This window comes from Eptatretus burgeri, chromosome 4 (genome assembly GCF_056783735.1).
Source record: "Eptatretus burgeri isolate ZD-2024b chromosome 4, Ebu_testis_v1, whole genome shotgun sequence".
Lineage (NCBI taxonomy): Eukaryota > Metazoa > Chordata > Myxini > Myxiniformes > Myxinidae > Eptatretus > Eptatretus burgeri.
Window position 1 is genome coordinate 53,980,453 of NC_140964.1, and position 20,311 is coordinate 54,000,763.

Below are 20,311 nucleotides of genomic sequence, written 5' to 3' on the forward strand. Positions count from 1 at the left end.
TTGTTGTGGTTGGAGGAGACTTGAATGGACATGTGGGAAGGAGTCCAGACGGTTATGGATATGGTGTGAGAAATGGAGAAGGTGAAAGGATCTTGGAGTTTGCTGATGGAGCTGATTTGTTGCTCTGTAATACTCAATTCCAGAAAGCGAATAATAAGCTTATTACATACACGTAAGGTGGGTTGACGACAACCATTGAATACCTGATGGTGCGTCAGCGAGATAGGGGAAACCTCCGGGACACAAAGGTGATCCCAGGGGAGGAGACTGTTTCGCAGCACCACCTGGTTGTCTGCGATATAAGGGTGAAAGGTGCGCGGAGAATTCGGCGGGTGAAGTACCAACCGAGGATGAAGGTGTGGAGGTTGAAAGAGGCGACAGTGAAGGAAGCATTAAGAGAGAGGCTGAGTATGGTTGAAGATGATGTGGTTGAGCTTGAAAGTGGTTGGATGTCAATGAAAGATAGTCTATTGGGAGCCGTTGGTGAGGTATGTGGATGGACAAAAGGACCACCAAGGCACTCGGAAACATGGTGGTTGGATGATGAAGTTGGAAAGACAATTGAAGAGAAGAGGAAGAAGTTCAAGGAATGGCAAAAGGCAAAGGGTACGGTGGAAGAAGAGGCTGCACATGAAAGTTATAAGGAAGCCAAGAAGGCTGCAAAGAAAGAGGTTGCAAAGGCGCAGGAGGCCCATAGGAAAATGTTTGGAGAACGCTTGGATTCGGAGGAGGGTAAGAGAGCGGTATTCAGGATTGCAAAGCAGATAGCGAGAGAGAGATTTGATGTGACGGGGGTGAGTTGCTTGAAGGATGAAGTGGGACAAATCGTTGTGGATTCAGATGGAATTAAAGGAAGATGGAAGAGATATATGGAAAGGCTGTTGAATGTAGAAAATGAATGGGATAGAAACATCGAGATAACCCAGTTTTAGGACCAGCAGAGAAGATAACTGAGAAGGAAGTTGAGGAAGCTATAAGAGCAATGAAGAGTAGAAAAGCAGGAGGGCCGACGGGAGTTGTGGGAGATATGTTGAAGGCAGCGGGAAGTTGGGGTGTGAAGAGAATGACAGAGATCTGTAATCTGGTGGTGAAAGAAGGCCGCATTCCAGTGGATTGGGAACTGAGTACCCTCGTCCCTCTGTACAAGGGGAAAGGTGACCCTCTGGACTGTGGCTCCTATAGAGCAATAAAGTTATTGGAGCATGGAATGAAGGTATTGGAAAGGGTGTTGGAGAAGAGGATAAGGAAGAAGGTAAAGATTGACGAAATGCAGTTTGGATTTATGCCAGGAAGAGGAACGACAGATGCAATTTTTATTGTCAGGCAGTTGCAGGAGAAGTACATGGAGAAGAGGAAGAAGTTGTTTTTTGGGTTTGTTGATCTGGAGAAAGCATTTGATAGGGTCCCACACGAAGTAATGGCATGGGCATTGAGGATGTTAGGAGTGGAGGAATGGTTGATCAGAGTAGTGATGGCCATGTACGAGAGAGCACGCACAGCTGTAAGGACGAAGGATGGGAACAGTGGTGAGTTTGAGGTGAGGGTAGGAGTGCACCAGGGGTCGGTACAAAGTCCACTTCTATTTGTAGTTGTGATGGAGGTGCTGGCTCGGAGGGTAAAGGAGGGTTTACCGTGGGAGCTGCTGTATGCAGATGATCTGGTGTTGATTGCAGAGAGTATGGATGGACTGAAGGAGAAGATGAACAAGTGGAAGGAATGTATGGAGGCAAAAGGGTTGAAGGTGAATATCGGAAAGACGAAGGTGATGGCAAGTGGTAAAGCATGTGGTGAGGTGGAAAGGACTGGGAAATGGCCATGTGCTGTGTGCAGGAAGGGTGTCGTAGTGAACTCCATTCAGTGTACAATGTGTGCTGAATGGGTTCATCGAAAATGTAGTGGGGTGAGAGGGTCATTAACCAGTGTGGCAGCTACATTCAAGTGTAAGGTGTGCATCGAGGGAGCAGCAGATGAAGGAATTGTTGAGTTGGATCTTGGAGATGGTGTGAAGCTGGAAGGGGTGAAAACATTTTGCTATCTCGGAGACATGCTGAATGGAGAAGGTGGATCAGACTCTTCGACGGTTGCTAGAGTGAGATGTGCATGGAAGAAGTTTCGGGAACTGAGTGGCGTGCTGACAAAGAGGGGAGTGTCGTTGAAGCTGAAGGGAAAGGTGTATGCTTCATGTGTGAGGAGTACGATGATTTATGGGAGTGAGACATGGGTACTGAACATGGAGCAGCAACAAAGGCTGGAAAGGGTGGAAATGCGAATGGTTCGGTGGATGTGTGGAGTATCGTTGAGAGAGAGGAAGACAAATGATGACTTGCGGAAGATGATGGGAATAGAGTCTGTGATGGAGGTTGTGAAGAGAAACAGGTTGAGATGGTTGGGTCATGTGTTGAGGAAGGATGAAAGTGACTGGGTGAGAGGAGTGTTGGAAATGAGTGTAGTCGGAAGTAGAGGACGGAGAAGACCGAGAAAAACTTGGCTAAATGTGGTGGAAGAGGAAATGTGGGCAAGGGGATTAAGAAGGGGAGATGCAGAAAACAGGGTAAAGTGGAGAAGATTGTCATGGGGCCCGCAAGGCTAACCCCCACTTTAGCGGGGAAAATGGCCTTTAAATGCTTGTGTGTGTGTGTGCTCATTTGAATTAACATATAATAAATGTATTGAAATGTAATTCAAGTCCATGATGGAATAATAATAAAGTAAAAGGTTTACGGTTTACACCTGTATTATCCAGGAAGCTCCGCCCATCCACACTTCCTCCTATCGATGGGTGGAGCATGCTGCTCGAAGCGTTGAGGCCTAGTTTTACTTTTCTTCTCTTCTTTTGCTTTGGAGTTTTTTTAAGTATAAAGAATATAAATAGCTCTTTTCGGAGCTAATGCACGATGTAAACTGAATTCACAGAATAGGTTCATGATTTCACGATCTATTTCTAAAGAAGCAATTGTTAACGGAACCGACATAACGACTGCGAATAGGAAGTGAATCTTGAATGTTCTCAGTTGTATTGTATTGTACTGTAGTTGTGCAACATATCTTCAGCAATAAATAGCAGGCAAACTTTCATCATCACGAGTCATTCATCGGAAAAGCTAACACTGCAATATATTGAAGACGGATAACGAAGAATCTCACTGCAGCAACAAAAACAAAAGAAGAATGCCACGCTCCAAGTCAAAAAGCAGTTCCCACACAAGGAAACAAAACAAAGAATGTGGCCTTAAAACATCAAACAGAAACTGCGGAAGAAACAGACCGACGCAGAGCTGCAGATAAACGACGTAAACAAAAATGTAGGGTTGAAGAAACTGCAGAAGAAACAGACCAACGGAGAGCTGCCGTGAAGAACGGTATGAAAAAACACCGTGCTGAAAAAACTGCAGAAGAAACAGACACAAGAAAGAAGTTTGATAGGAAAAGCAAAGACAACACTCAGGTTAGAAAGAAGCAACACATACCACCAAATGAGTTGACGGCTGCAAATTTTCGTGCTAAAATTAAAGAAGGGCCAATCTATGCCTGTTGCGCTTGTCAGACTACTATATCGATCGTCTCTACTTCAGATAAATGAGAACAAATATGTTTGCTCCTGTGGCACTGATACAGTCTATACTTCAATCTGCAAAAGACCTTCAGACGCATGACAAAACCTGGATATGCAACACGTGTCATTCTGCACTGAAGAGAGGACAGACACCTACTCAGTTCTGAGCTTATGGCCTGGCACTCGACAGCATACCTCCAAAGTTGGAGGATCTCCGACCACTAGAACAGTGGTTGATTAGCCAAAGAATCCCCTTTATGAAACTTGTGGGATTATCCAAGGGAGGCCAAAAAGCCATCCATGGTGGTGCTGTGAATGTGCCCTCCAAACTGAATACAATTTTCATTGCTACCTCGACTACCACAAGAAGCTGAGGTTGTAACACTCAAACTTAAGCGAAAACTTGTGTATAAACGACATTACATGTACTAGTGCGTGCCCATACGTGCGTAGATATACATGTGTGGCCGTACGTGCGTGCAAAAAAAACTTCCAAACCGCGTGCCAGAAACAACCAGACAGGCCATTCCTTTGCTCTCGCGTGCCCGTACATGCGTGCCCGTACATGCGTGGCCGTACGTGTGTGGTCGTACATGCAAAAAAAAAAAACAAACAAAAAAAAAAAACTTTCAAACAACTACACAGGCCGTTCCTTCGCCCTCGTAAACGACGACTGGATTGGGGCATTGTGTTTATCTATAAATGCGCATAAGAAATCGAGAAATTATTAGAATACAGCAAGTCATCACGATCCGGAAGGCCTTACGTTGTAACCCGTAATGGGGAACGCGCTCTACCTTGGCCATAACTTGGGAACCACTTGTCCGATTAATTTCAAACCTTGAAAAGGCAAACAAACAGATTGCTGGAATTATAGATGGATAGAAGATAGATACTGTGGGTGCAAAACGCCAAGCAACGTGTCCTGTCATTGGTAACTGAGGATCTCTTCCCCAACGGCCACGCCTACGCAGCAACGTGTCCTGTCATTGGTTTGGTAAATAAATGGCCATAACTTGGGAACCACTTGTCCGATTAATATCAAACCTTGAAAAGGCACATACTCAGGTCCCCAGCAATAAACCTGGCAAGTTTCAATTAGATCGGACCAGTGGTTGTCGAGAAACAGCTGTCACAGACAGACAGACAGACAGACAGACACATTGCTGGAATTATAGATAGATGAATATGTTCGGCCCAAAAAGGTGATGGAGGCACTTCGGTGGCTTAAGCAGCACAAACAACCTCCTCTACAAGAACATTACCATTTGTCAAGACTGGGAAAGTCAGTGGGAAAACATCGACTAAGAATTGTGGGAAGCAATGGTACAGACAGATGCTGAACCGATGGACATTGAAGTTGCCCAAAGTGAGCACACAAAAAGTGGCCAGCATGCTCTGCAAGGACATGCAATGTCTGGTGCCACCACCAAGACCATTATGAAGACCACCAGCAAGATTGCTGCCAAGATGACTGCCAAGACCACCACCAAGACTACTGCCAACACCTCTGCCAAGACAACCAGTAACACAGCGACCAACAGAGTTGTCTCTGCTGTCACCTCTTGCAACTGGTACAAATGCTTCCCAAGTTTTGCAGTGCTTGGCTAAGGAGCATAATGTCTCTATCAAAGATGTTCCTGGTGATAGAGACTGTTTTTTTTCCATGCTGTATCTGCCTCACTACCTCCAGCAGGAATCCAACATATAAGTGGGCCAGACATATGAGCACGGCTTGTACACTTCCTTGGTGACACTGAGTTTGCTGAAGAAGATGCAGTTTCTCCCTGCACCCTGGATTACAAGGACAGCAAGAGCAGCATGGCAAACTGGAAAAGAGTTGTCCGTAGTACACATTAATAATCCTGGTCAGCAACAATTGCAAGAATTAATGAAGTACACAGCCTGGCTCAGGGCTGGTGAATGGGCAGACAACCTGGCTGTACAAGGTGTAACTGACATGCTGAACATTAATTTCAAGGTGTTGAACACAATTACACCACATTCTGTTCACAATTTCCACCCCCAGGCATGGCAGAAGTGAAAACACAGTTACCCTTGGTTTCATGGGTGAGTTGCATCATGTAGCCTTGGAAAAAGTTGAATCTCAAGGAGTTCAACACCACAGCAGTACATCAGCTCAAGCTGAGGCAGATGAAAACCTGGAAGATGAGATAGCCTTTGAGCAGACCAGTAAACTTCGAGGAATCCCCTATGATACACTTCTTCAAGAAGTGTCCAGTTAATGGAGGTGTAACATATTCTGTTTGCACCAGGATAACACCAAAGGCCATCTGCATTTCTACTTGATGAGAAATATGAAGAACTGGAAAATCCAGAAAAATATCCTCAAGGCTGTGGTGGGTTATCTGCAAAGAGGACCAAATCTATAACTGTCACAAAATATTTCAATCAACGACTCCCAATTGGTGTAGATGGCAGGTTTGCCAAGGATGTAGACTACTTACGAGCTGCTCAGTCTGCTGTTGAGTCAAAGCAAGTGGAGGATGACCTGCAAATTTAACTGACACAAACTCATGGAAAAGTACTCAAAAAAAGAACAATTAATGCTGGATTGATGAAATGCTCTAAGAATATGCAGGCAATGATACAAACGGACACAGCCTTCTGGTTTTTGAAGAATGTCCATGGATCTCCAGCATACTGGAGCACAGTACTTCTGGACCTCTTAGCAATGGTACATGAACTTGGCATCCCAACATGGTTTTTGAACCTATCAGCTGTAGACATGCAATAGCCAGAAGTTCCACCGGTTGTCAATCAGTCTCCAGAGCATCAGTTGTCAATATGGCCAAGTACTGACAGATGAAGATGTGAAAACTCTATCATGGGATGAAAAGTGTAAATGGCTCCAATACAGAGTCGACTCCTTCTTCAAAGAATTTCTTGAATCCAAGAGTAACCTTGTCGGAGAAGTTCACGACTTTATTATTACAATCCAGTTCCAAGCTCAGAGCTCCCCTCATGCCCACACAATTTTGTGGATAAAAGATGCTCCAAAACTAGATGTCATTGAGGATGAGGATGAAGAAGTAGCAGCTTTTATTGACAAGTACCAGAAATGTGTTCCACAGAATGATGAGGAACTTCAGAAGCTTGTGCTTGGTTTGCAGAAGCATGTCCACTCACAAACGTGCAGACGAAACAAGAGTTGCAGATTCAGATTCCCTCATCCACCAAGTGCTGAGACGTTGATTGCAGGACCCTCCATTGAGCTGGATCCCATAGTTGTTAGTATAACAGCTTAGCAAACAGCAAGAAAACTAACTCAAGTCTGAGAAACTATGGAAGATAAAGATATTCCTGAAGATGTTGCATTGGATGAACTGTTGCGACCATCACAGGTGGATATCTATTAATACAATCAAGCTCGACGATTCACAAAATGCGGCAAACATGTAGTTTTGCAAAGACAACCATCTGAACATCGAATAAACCAGTACAATCCAGATATTCTTCACACATGGAAAGGCAACATGGATCTTCAGTTCATCACCGACCCCGATTCATGCATTGCCTATGTTACCAGCTATATGTTAAAAAGTGAGAGATCTATGACTGAACTCCTAAAGAAGGTTGTTGAAGAAAGCAGGGGAGATGATATCAAGTCGAAACTGAAAAAAGTTGGTTCAGCATTTCTCAACAACCGAGAGGTCAGTGCCCAGGAGGCAGCTTATAGACGACTCTCCATCCCTTTGAAAAAGGCTAGTAGGAAAGTAGTATTTGTGAATACTGTGCCAAAAGACAAGCGAGTTTTCATGCTGAAACCACTTGGTGTTGTCAAAGACATGACAGATGATGCTGAAAATATTTTCTGCACATCGTTGTTTGACAGATATGCATCACGTCCACATGAACTTGACGACATGTGCTAAGCAGAGGTTGCAGCCAACTACTACACAACTGGTGGAAAAGACGCTGCTCTGGATGCAGTGGATCATGTTCCTGACATTCTGGAGGACGACGATGCTGGCAATGCAGAATCCACAATGATTACACTTCTGAATGGGCTGGGATCAATGAGGAAATACAAGAGAGAAGTTATCAGTTTTCACAAAGAAAAGTCTGATGGAGAGGAAAAATACAGAGGTCTCCTGATGCTGTATTATCCCTGGATAAATGAGGATTGAGATTTAAAAAGTCACTATCCAGCATATAGTACAAGGAACATTATGCAAATGTTAAAGATACCATAGACGACAATGAAAGCAAATATTCCCAGAATGCAAATGAAATTGAAAGAGCTTTGGAAGACCTCGATCATTTGGGACCTCCAGAACATGCATGCGATGCTGTTGCTCCTGGAGCCGAGCATGAACAAGCTCAACAGGAAGATGAAGGTATTGTGGAAGAAAGACACATGCCTCAAAAGAGGTCCTCATGCTCCTCAAAAAGACAACAGGCAAGATCGGACCTTCAAGCATGCTACTCCTCTGAACTAGAAAAGTAGTTGATGACACCACAGCAATGCAGGGCTATGATGCAAACATTAAATGGTAAACAGATGGAAATCCTAAAACTGCAACACAATTGGTGTAAAGACATGATACAGGCTCTGAAACAAGACAAGCTAATGCCTGTTTACAGGATCTTCTCGAGTGGACCAGGAAGTGTTGGCAAGAGCCATATCAAGCTGGTTCACTCTGAAACCATGAAACTTCTCAAGCCATTGTCTGGATACTTTGAGCCAGATGACATTGCAGTGATTCTTACTGCTTTACTGGAACCACAGCTTTTGGACTAGATGGGATGACTTTGTATTCTGCAGTGAACTTCACTGCTGGTTTGAAGAGCTAAAAGGAATACCAGGTACTGAGCAGTGAGAAGCTCAACACAATAAGGTCCAGACAAGGAAAGCTCAAGTTGTTGATTACAGATGAGGTGTCTATGGTTGGCGCTGATCTCCTGTCCAACCTCCATCGCCAGCTGCAGGATATCACTGGGAAGAAAGATCCTGTTTCAAGATTTGGCAGAATCAGCATATTTGCCATAGGAGATCTCTATCAGCTTCAACCTGTTGGCCAGAACCATGTTTTTGCCCTACCATCAGACATATATGCGAAGCTTCACGGATCATTATGGGAAGAAAACTTCCAAATGATTGAGCTGACTGAGAGTATGCGGCAAAAAGAAGACAAAGATTTTGCTGAGCTTCTAATGAGTGTCCCTACAGTAACATGCACAGCAGCTGATACCAACATCTTGAAGTCCAGGGAGATAACCACAGACAGCCTGCTGTACCCAGAGAATGCTCTTCGTGTTTTCAAAATGAACAAGGAAGTCGATGAGCACAATTTCACACACATGAAAAAACTTGCTGCTCAAGTGTTTAACATAAAAGCCATCGACAAGAAAAAAGATGGGCAGACTGGCTTGATTGATGCTGATGAGAACAAAAACGTCAGAAATTGGTGGATTGCTTGAAGTGGTGTTGATAGCTGTAGGAGCACACGTTGTGGTCACCGTCAACATTGATTTATCTGATGGTTTAGCCAATGGTGTATGTGACACTGTTATATAGCCCTAGACCATTCAGACTCTGATGTTCATGCTATTTTGGTCAAATTTGACAGTGATTGCATTGGAAGAGAAGCCACAACCAACAGCCAGTACAAGCAGACATATCCTGGAACTGTTCCCATCAAACGACAAGAGGTCAAATTTAACACTGACAGAGACAGAACTTCAGTACAAGCTGTGCGAGTACAATTTCCACTCACACTTGCATGGGGTTGCACTAAACATAAAGTGCAAGGAAAAACATTGGACAGGATTGTAGTCTCAATAGAAGGAAAAGGCAGATTTATGCCTGACAAAGCTTATGTTGCCTTGAGCAGAGTCAAAACCTTGAGTAGTCTCCACATACTTGGGTTTGATGAAAGTGCAATTCGTGCCAACTCAGCTGTCAAGGAAGAAATAAATAGACTTCAAGGCAATATTACTTGACTGGTTGAGCTTCCACAGATGCAGAGTCTTGGAGGTAGTTGGCTTAAAATAGGCTTATTCAAGAACAGATCATATCTGGAACATCGACCAGATATGAAAGTTGACATCACCATGAGATCAGCAGATGTTCTTTGTTTTGTGGAGATTTTCCTAAGAGGGCAGAAGCTCAACTACGATACACAACTTAGGCCTGAAATGAAGCGTTTGAGTTGAAAGGCCATGCTCTGCTAACTTGGAAAAGGGAGGCATAATAATCATGGACGACCAGAAATGTCACCGAATCCTAACCCAGACATTAAAAGGTATAGAATACAGAACAGTGACAACACAGAAGGAAATATAAATCAACATTGTCACTGTATACAGATCATCTACGACAAGCTCTCCTTTGTTCATGGATAAATTACAAGATGTGCTGACATCTTTGGATCTCCAGCAGCTGACTGTTGTGCTGTGTGATTTCAACTACGACCTTTTGAGTCCTCCAGAACATACCATCACACAACTGATGGGAAATTGTGGATTTTGCCAATATGTCACAGGGCCCACTACAGACTATGGGTCATTGCTGGACCATGTGTGTGCAAACAAAGATATGAAGATAGTAATGGACATTGTGGACACTTATTATTCAGACCACGATACAGTATATGTATCAATAAATCGTTTGACCGTTTTATTATGTAAATATGGATCTATGAGTACCGTTGCTGATAATAGAACTCATGTCATGTGCTATATGAGAGTGCAGGTGGATTTCTGCTCTCTGATGATTCATTGTGTGCTTTCTGATGATTCGTGGATGGATATACTGTATTCTACAGTATGATCACCAGTGATATTATGATGACTATTAAGTGAAATGACACTGGTGATAATAATGCTTACTCTGAGACACTACTGTATTGAAGTTTAATTCGAATTGCATTCTTTCGTTAAGTTTATTAAATGAAGTTGATATTTCCATAATTCCTTTTAATTGTGTAGTTTTAGTACATATTATTAAAGCAGTCATAATCAGTTCCAATGTGGAGTCAACTCCTTTTGCAAAAAGTGTGTTAGAAATGATAAAACCGATTGTATAAACATGTACATGATGATGTGCTTATGTTAAGATTATGTTTAAAAGCCCCACATTTTAAACATTCCATCATGATATAGAGCAGCCACATGCAGATGTAACAGACCAAATATAGCACTGTATTCTACTCATATTTCTAAAATGTAGTGGAATTAAAGTCCCAGGTTTTGAGCAGCGAATGAGGCGTATTCATGCAGGAGAGTATTATCTTCTTGTTCAAAAATGTATTGGGCCCGATATGTTCTCGTGGATCAGGCATTGCAGGGTGGAGGTATGCGCTCAACCGAGTGCCCTTCTCGTAATATTAATCCTATTACAGAATTACTTCATAATATTGTTACACACACACACTTACCAGGAATTGTCGTTACTCTTTCCAGGTATTACTTTTACTCACATCCATCCATTTATTCATCAATTCATCCCCCTATTCACTCTTCTTGCACATGAAACCAACATCACGAGTCTGTCATCCCATGCTCTTTTCAGAATTTAAATCTGCTGCCCACTGCCACCTCACCTTCCATTGTGACCTCATCATCTCTCCCATTTAGAGCAGAACTAGATTGAACTAGAAACCAATCTCTCTACTGTCACACCATACCCAGCCACCAATAAGTAATATGTCACACGTATTTTTCATGTGCAACATCAGGCACCCAACTGGCACTGGACAAAATAGTCTGACCAGAGCGAAGCCAGCAGCTGCACATGCGTGGTTTGCCAGCACTGAGACAAACTCCTTGCCTGAACAGATGTGGAAATGTCCGCCATTTTTACTCCCTCTCATGAATCAAGGAGCAATGACATCACCATGAGGATGTTGACTGGCCACTTCTACGCAGTCTGAATCAGGTGCAACGGCCATAGTATTTGACAGGGCGACTCTCGTGAATCAACGCCCTACCCATGACCGATATCGGATTGATGACCGATACCGGAGGATATACCCATGACCGATACCGGAGTATATACCCATGACACAGCTTCACGCGGCCACGCTCGGTCCCAAATGCCCTCAAATATGTGGTGTAAGCGTGCCCAAGGAGTCTTGGTGGAATTACCTAATTAGGTATAGACTGACATCAAGTCCTAACATGAGCAAGGGAAGGCAGGTGGTTTATTCTCCATTCATCTGTGATGGTTTACTCAAGGGCAGGTCCATACTGGAAGCAGCTTCTAGACAAGGATCACAATGAATGATTTGCCATTCCCAGTAGTATTCAAGGCAGGAACCTGGACTTTGACTATGGTGCTGGCAAAGTCTCGCTGTTAATGAAAGTCACCATGGGATGTTTCATGTCCAGCAACAGAAAAATAAGATGTAGGATGGGTACAATCGTTAATGCAATGCGCTGCTTGTGAGGCACCATAGTGACAATTTGTGGTTGGGTGGGGAATCAAACCCAGGCTAGACAGCTGAAAGGCTCATAAACTCTGAGTCATCTGCAAGCCCAATGGAGAAGAAGAAAAAAAACAAAAAACAACTACATCCACAAAAAAGTGAAAACATGCTTCAAAATCTACTCTTTGCAAAGGACAACAGATTTTCATCCACAAGTGAGAGAGGATGAAAAGCCTGTCACTTCCAAAGGATAATGCGATCACAATAATGTCCCCGCTCATACTGCACTGCACACTGGTTTTTATCGAGTTTCTTGTCTGTTCAGGTTCAAACCAGGAAACAGTCAGTTCCAAGGTGAGCACACCAACAAATACTGTTTTATTGCATTTACTGTGTGTGCCCCCATTTAATGTGATGATAAAAAGGAAAGCCAAAAAAATAAAATAAAATAAAATACAGAGAGAGACAGAGACAGATAAATGGTGTGCTGTAGCAAATCCCCACACTTCCCACCTAAAGCAAAGTTGATGGCGAAAATGTTCCAACAGGAATGACCCAAAATCAAATTTTTAAATAAAAAATTTTTTTAAAACATCTTCTGTTTTGACCCCTGTGGCCCTAAATCTCCAACCCCTGGACATGAACCGAGGGTCAAATCCAAAAATTGCTACATATTTCATGCATCCCCAACATTGATTGCATATAAAAAGTTTCATCAAAAAATGCTTCAGAATGTGCCTATAATTGCATTTTTGGGGTATTTCACCTTTTGACCCCACCACAGGGACATCAGGGGCGGAGCCAAATAAAAGATACTGCTCTCGCACCTTCTTGCTATGTAGTGATCATAATTAATCACTACAAAGGTTGCTGAATTTCTGCACAACTGCTTAGAAGGAGATAGTATGACAGATGGATGGACACAGACAGACAGAGATTACAATATCCCAGCATCTTTTGAAAGCATGGGGATAAAAATAGAAATAATTAGCATCACAGGCATTCACAAATGAATGCAATATGACCTCTTTACAATGAAAAGGAAGCCAATGGATCAATTTTTATCCGCTTTAGTTCGTCACTATTTTTGTGTCGTCTTATCGAGTTTTATTGAAAAAAAGAAAGGCTGAAGGCCAAAACACTCGATTTCAAAAATTTTTGACCTTTGATCCCTGTAAAATAAAAAAGTACAAACCAGACACATATCAACCACCTTTACCGAGTAGGGGCTGTGGCCAATAGTAAGGTATCATTTTTCCAATTATTGTCTGGATTGTTTGAACTACAGGGGCATGGCAATTGGCAAGCCAAAAAAACCCTTCATTTTGACACATTGAGGTATTTGACCATGATATAAAACAAACAATGAATCTGAATTTTCTTTATGCATCCCTGTAGGGGCTGTTTGAAAGGACTATTGTGCCAACCTTACTCTATCAAATCAAATACAGTCCATGGGAATGGAAAGGAAGAGTGTGGTGATTTTTAGTGTTTCACCCCTTGGCCCCTCAGAATGGGAACAGGGCCAAAATCGAAAGGGTTCTGCGCCATTGTGTTAGCACTCCTCACGCATGTAACACACAACCCCGTTGGAATGGTTGATGCCATTTTCCGCATCCCCACCCCTCCCTCCATTGAGGTGGTTCAGGCCGAGTCCAGGACTGGTATTTCGGGTTTGAGGCTTTTCCTGAGGTTGCTCTGTCAGTACGTGTAGTTAATACAATTTGGGGATTGTTACTCCTGGAGTGCAAGTCTCGTCCTTACTTAAAGGTGCTGGGTGTAATGGGCCAAAGGACGTCCATGGCAAATTTGAAGAGGATTGGCTCTGAAATTAAGGAATGGTGTACAATAAAAACTTGTTTGAAAGGAGAAGGGAAGGAAGGAAGAAAAGGAATGAAGAAGACTCGTGTTGTAATGGTCGGGGTGCCCACTCTGAGTCCGGGAGGTTGGTGCTTCGAACCCTGGCCGAGTCATACCATGGAGCATTTTTAATTACATGCATTTAAAAAAAACAAAAAAAAATAAATTACATGCCTTGATCGAATGCTGCTTCCTTGCTTAATGGTCAGTATTGAAAAGGGTAATGATAGCACAGGCTTGATGGGCCTAATGACCTCCTGCATTCAATATAACATATTACATGAGAACAAGAAGATGAAAAGGGATGAGGATGAGGATGAGGATGAGGATGAGGAGGAAGAAAAATAGTTAAAAACTACAAGAGACAGAATGACGATGGAACAAAGTGAACCTTAGAACATGAATCAAGGGAGCAACATGACGAGAACCAGAACAGCATTTGATGGAGTGCATAACCTCCACAAGGCTGAACAGTTTACGTTTTGTATCCCACTGATAGACCGGATCTGGATGTGGACCTGAACCAAAATTGAATCGGCTTGTTATAGTCACCAAACCAACTCATCCACAACTTTTTGAAATATGATGCTGTATATCGTTTTTGGCCCCATCTCTCAATGATGAAGAATCACTTGAAATAAAAAAAAATTAAAAAGGATCTTGGGCCGTGTCCGCTGTGTCCGCCGGCCTTGTGCCATGTCTGCCAATGGCAATCAGAAGCATGCCATGTCCAGATCTTCACAAAAATCGAATTGATTAGTCCTTGTCACACACCCAACCTGTCCACCAAGTGTCGTCTGAATCAATCCACAACTTTTTGAGATCTCATGCTCACAGACAGACAGACATGGGTGAAAACATGACCTCTGTCCAACTTTGGCAGCGGAGGGTAACAAACATTAACCATTTGGTTTGCATCATGCACAGGTAAAGGTACTCTCGCGATCTCGGGCGAGCGACATCGAAAGCAGGACGTTATTTTCAAATGAGTGCAGCTGCAAGGTAAATGGGTACAGTACAGCACGTGGAACAACAATGTTGCAGCTGATAATGAAGTGCTAGAAAAAGTTGTTCATAAAATCAGTGAACCTGTAGGTAGGTATAGGTAGGCAAAGCTCTCAGGTCACCAAGAGGTGAACAAAAAAAATAATCAGATATTCCAAGAATGCACGATAAAAGTAAGAAAAATGTCATTCATTTAAAAGTGAGAAAATAATAATTTTGAAAAAGCACCTCTTTTTCGTCCTCTCTGGAGAACAATCGAGGACACCGTCCAGCGTTTGGATGGGATAAGGGCAGAGGGAATAAAACATGAGCACAGTAAGAACACAAAGGGTAGCTAACATTTACAATTATAATGAGTCACAATTCATGTTCGGTGGTACACACGGGCACATGTTAAACATGCTTCACCTTTCTGGCACCATTTTGCTACTCTGCGATAACACGATGCTCACCGATATTTGCAACCACGATAGCAACGTCATCAAACACTGGAGAGCATCTTAATGTGCGTGTGGTGTTTATAGCCTTCTTAACTGGACAGCATATGCACGACTTGGAGCTTGGCTAGCTGCGAGACCCGGCCATGCCATTGTGAGCGATCGTTTTAGCAAAGCAAGCAAACACGCACACGCACGCACGCACCTGGGGTGGTTACTGCAGGATCGAACAAACCACCAGTACTTATAAACACGACAGCCGGTACACATTTGCGAGGTCACGTGCGATGAAGAACAGCAACGCCATCGCAGGATCGGGATTGTTTTGGGGGCGACAATAATGCAGCGAGGGCGCCCTGTCGCACCGCCGGATAAAGCGGAACCACGATGTGGTTAGTGAAAACAATCGTGCAAAGGGAAGGCCCGTCTCTTGGCTCTGGTAATAATAATGGGGGGCGTTACGAACAAGGCCGCAAACAAACAAAGAGACGGAGAAAACGGGGGGGGGGGGACGGGGACGACGACACACAAACACGGAGAGCTAACGGATCGACGTAAGATCGATGCGAAGGACGTGTCTCACGCTCTTAATGAAAGGGTGTGCGTGCGTACAGCCTTGTGCCGTGTCGGCCAACGGCAATCAGAAGCATGCTACGTCGAAACGAGCTGTGCGGTGTGCAGACTCGGCCATGTAGCAAGCGGAAGCAACCGCAAGGGAGGTCCACAACACGTCTTCTCCAGCAAGACGTGGGCCCGCGGAAGAAGGTGAAATATGGGGGTGGGGTGGGAGTCAGGTTGGAGTTTAACACAGAATGTAGCACACTGTACTGTACTGCACTGTACGAGGTATTGATTAACAAACGGGAAGGACAGGCGGCAACGACAGCTTCTTCAGGTCGCTCCAAATCGTCCTGGTGATAGGTACAAGAGGACGACAGTGGGGGAAGGAATGCGGAGGGGGAGAGAAACGGAAGGGGAGGGGAGGTAGGGAAGGGGAGTACGGGGTTATGGGGAGTCGGTGGGCGGGTTGGGAGAGGAGGTGCACAGGGGGTTTGGAGGGAGGGATAATACCTACACCTAGGTGTGCTTTCGCTCCATGTCGACCTTGGCTGGACCATCTCGCTTACACTTCACTCGACCTTGTGAAAATCCCCGTGACCAGAGCATGCGGTCCCCCCCGTTGGGTGGTTGTCTATGGTAATGCTCTGTGGAGATGTCTCTCTCTCTCGTCGATCTAGCTCGACGAACAGCCATTGTGCGTCTCGGGTTAACATATTTCGGTAGTATCATGCGTTCATTCCCCTCGATCCGAAGCAGTGCTCCGGTGTTTCATCGAAAGCTTGAGATCGGCAGCGTCGGTCTCAGCCGATGATGTCCGGAGAGCATAAATTCTTGGAGGTCCGACAAAAACTCAGGCTGTGAAGGTAGAAGATGAACGCGGCAGGAAGACGAGAAAGACAACGTTAAGCGAATGGCAGACAAAGAGTGAACGTGTGACGTCACGAAACGAGACGAAAAAAGCCCATTAAATTAAACAATTAAACATGCATCGTGGCCTTAACATGGCTTCGTGCGAAACTAATTCCGTCAGCAAACCCATTCGTTCACACATGGCTTGGCGTGTCGAGGGAAATGAGATTAAAAAAAAAACACACACACACAAAACCGAGACAACACGTGGGGCGAAGGCCATTTGGCCCATCATTCTCAAGCCCTGTGCACACCGTATCACCCCCAGCTAACTGCAGGTGAAGCCAAAATAAAACAGCTTACCCAAAGCAGCGACTTTCTCACCAGGGTACGGGCACACAATGGCCTACTCTTTTTGAACACAACCAACACGTAAATGGGACAGTGTTCCTTTAACTATGTTGGCGTGCTCCGAGATGCAGCACCCCCCCCCCCGCATCAGTAGTGTCAGCAGTTTTGGGTTTGGTGCGACGTGCTCGAGAGGGTGGAGGGTTGAACTGAAACTAGACGGCTCCATGATGAGCTTGCAACCAACCGAGCTATCCTGTCGCCCGAGAGAAAGTGCAACCGAGTATTTAAAAAAAAAAGCAGATACACCGAACATCATAGTGAAAGGTACATTGAGATTAATGTATGCTACACAGACTACACAGCAATAATTTCATATTTTTTTTAAAAACACAACAAAAAAAAAACTTCTATCTTTTTGGTTCAGGGAGTTTTCTTCTCGTCAACAAGTGATGTCACATCGTCTCCGAGGGGATTCACGGTGTATCAAAGCGAGGTGACGAGCCAAAAGATGAATAAGCATTTTGGTTAAGAGAAACGAAGAAAAAGACGTGACGAATCAGGAATTGGTTTTGGCCATTACCTTGCCCATCAATGGTCACTAATATTTAGGCTTTGAGTGGAATGTCATCGAATTCTGCACTCCTGACACATTTCCAAAGAGCATGGATGGGACGTGCCGACACCATGGCCAAATTCCAAATTATTTCCCGAACATTCGTCGAATCTCAAGCCCAGTTCGTGAAACACTTGGGCCAAAGCTTCCCCTCCCTGGCCAATCCCACAAGAACGTGGGAATAGCTGTGGCAAGCCAATGTGTTGTGACCACGAAGAAGAATAGTTGCAGCCAATAAAAAAATGGATGGGATGGCAAGCCAATTTGGGTGCTCTCATCTACGATGGTGCAACCAAAAGGTGATTTAACTTCAGTGGTTTGGGCTGAACTTGTACACATAATGACTGCGTGTAGGACGACGTTATGAGACGCAAGTGAATCTTTTCACACGAAAATAAAAGCAAGGACGTTAAGAAAGAATGCACAAATAAAGCATAAACCAGATGATGATGTATGGTACCTGAGGCCACAGCACCGTGTGGCGATGTTTCACATGGGAATGCTATCTTCTAACTTTTTCACGTAAAATCCTGATGCTCTTTATCGGAGAGATACCATCTGTTTAGCCAAGGGGGATAAAACTCTTGCCTTCCCAATCATGGTCTTGGCAGCTCAAAGGACAAATGAGTATAAAAGGACATTCATAGTTGAACTTTTTTCAGTTAATCTGCTCAATCGTGGGTTTTTTTTCACAATACAACTGTATTCCTTGTAAAATTCCTTATTTCCGCCCACATTCACCTCGTTACCACCTCGACACCCTATCCCACCTCCATCCCATCCTATTCATCCACCTCATCCCTTTCTGCTGAGTACCAATCCCCCTTCTCCTATCTCCAATGCTTTCTTATTCTTCTCTTCATACCCACTACATCTCCAATAAAACTTCATACCCCTTATCCATCCATTGGGATCATACTCTGTGCAGAGCATTGGTGCTGCCTAAGCGGTCACCTTGGCCATTGGGCACAATCCTGGACGGGTCGCCACTCCGACACAGGATACCAGCAAGCTGGCACTCATTTTGTCGACCTCGCAAGGATGACAGGCAGAGTGAACCCCACCTGGTATTAATTCAACAGCTAAGTGGGATTTGAACTCAGGATCCGAGGATCCCAAGCCCACAACCCTAACCATTAAGCCAACACCAGGCATGTATACCTCTTATGCCTCTTCATAATCCCAAAACCTCATCCTATTTCATTTACTCATCACCTCCCTCTCTTCATTCAAATGCTGCGTTAGCATCACCCCTCCCCCTCTTCATCCCCCTTCCTGCCTCATTATCTTGCTTCCACATCCTTATCAGTACAATCATCTTCTTCCCCTTCCCCCTCCTTCCTCTGTTTAGCACACATGTTGCTCCCCAACTTCTTATTCATGTTTTCACCCTACCACTTCCCTTCCTACACCTTTCCCCTCCTTTCCTTTTACCCCTACCTCATACACCTCCCCTTCCACACAGTCTGCCCATCGAGAGCAATCTATTCCAACTTCATAGTGCACCTCCAAGTTCTACATCTTCAAATAAATTTACCCAAGTCCTTGTGCACTTTATGAATACTTTTCATGGAATCACACCAATAGAGTGTGCTTTTCTTGATAAACTCAGCTCTTTTGTTCCTTTCAACACCATCTTTGCTCTTAAGCAATCAAGCTCACAGCATAACATAATGAGGCCAAGGTGCATTGCTCACCTGGTTGGCTCTGCAGGGTCGTACAGGTCCATAGTTGGCAGTAACGTTTCCTTTACAGCCAGATCTTTCCACTCCAGTTTCACATAATGCCTGTTAGTTCCATTCAGCTGGAGCTCGGGGACCAAGCCGAGTGCCGGCCGACATGACAAGCACCAGTGTTGAGTGCAATACACGTTGCTCACCACTCTTGTTTGCTTCCTCACTTATTTATTTTCCTACTCTTTTTTTTTTCTTTCTCATCCATCTAACACCTCCCTGATTTCCTGCTTATGTCAATAAATAAAGCTTATATTTAGTATCAGTGACAAGTCTGAGTCTACCTCTGCTCGATGTCCTCACAACTTCCGTCACATCCGGGAGGCCCAAAGCGAGCAGTATGCGATTCACCCATTGGTCGGCACAGTAACCAAACTTCCCATTGGAGTGCTGTGAAGCAAAACAGGGTTATAGAACAGAATGGAAAATGAACGTTTTTGGTTTATTCTGCTTTTTTTTAGAACGTGATTGTCAGAAAAATGATCAAAACCATTTGATCTGAGACCTTGATGCCCTTTGAGCCAATGGAATGGAGACTTCATCCGCAAGGGTATTTAAACGTCGCTTTCAAGGAGAAGGAGCTGCATATTCTCTGTCAGTTGTGGATGTCAAACATCCCATCGAGCTGCAAAAAGGATCCTATATTACCTTTCGAACAAAAATAGACAATTCAAGACTGCATTTTTTTGGCAAAGATTATTGGGGAAAGGTGGGAATACAATACTTCGTTGATGATTAGAGACTTAAGCATGGTTCATACTTATACGTATAAATATAGAAAGCTCTTTCAAACCACTGATTGACTCACTCACAGATATTAAAGATCGGTACCTTCCAGGTGATGTAGAAAGCTGAAATTTTGCGTGCCTATGGATATCGAAGCCGGTACACCAGAAAAATTCACAGAATCGTCGGACAAAATCCATAAATGAAAATATAAATTTAGATTTTTTTTA

At 43.9% G+C, this 20,311-nt stretch overlaps 1 protein-coding gene across 7 annotated transcripts in view; it reads right to left on the reverse strand.

The window, feature by feature from the left end:
- LOC147028078 (uncharacterized) overlaps positions 1–19,970 on the reverse strand; it is a 149,726-nt gene extending 129,756 nt beyond the window's left edge. For 3 of the 7 annotated variants that reach the window (XM_085878097.1, XM_085878100.1, XM_085878098.1), the window contains exons 1-2: positions 19,320–19,681; positions 15,040–15,055 (exon numbers count right to left, since the gene is read on the reverse strand). In XM_085878097.1, the coding sequence (XP_085734223.1) occupies positions 15,040–15,055; positions 19,320–19,351 (48 nt within the window). In that variant the 5' untranslated portion in view covers positions 19,352–19,681. Of the gene's footprint in view, positions 1–15,039; positions 15,056–15,453; positions 15,687–19,319; positions 19,746–19,860 lie in introns of those variants that run through there. The other 4 variants (XM_085878101.1, XM_085878099.1, XM_085878094.1 and 1 more) reach the window with 3 other exon arrangements.
- Between the last annotated feature and the right edge of the window lie 341 nt (positions 19,971–20,311).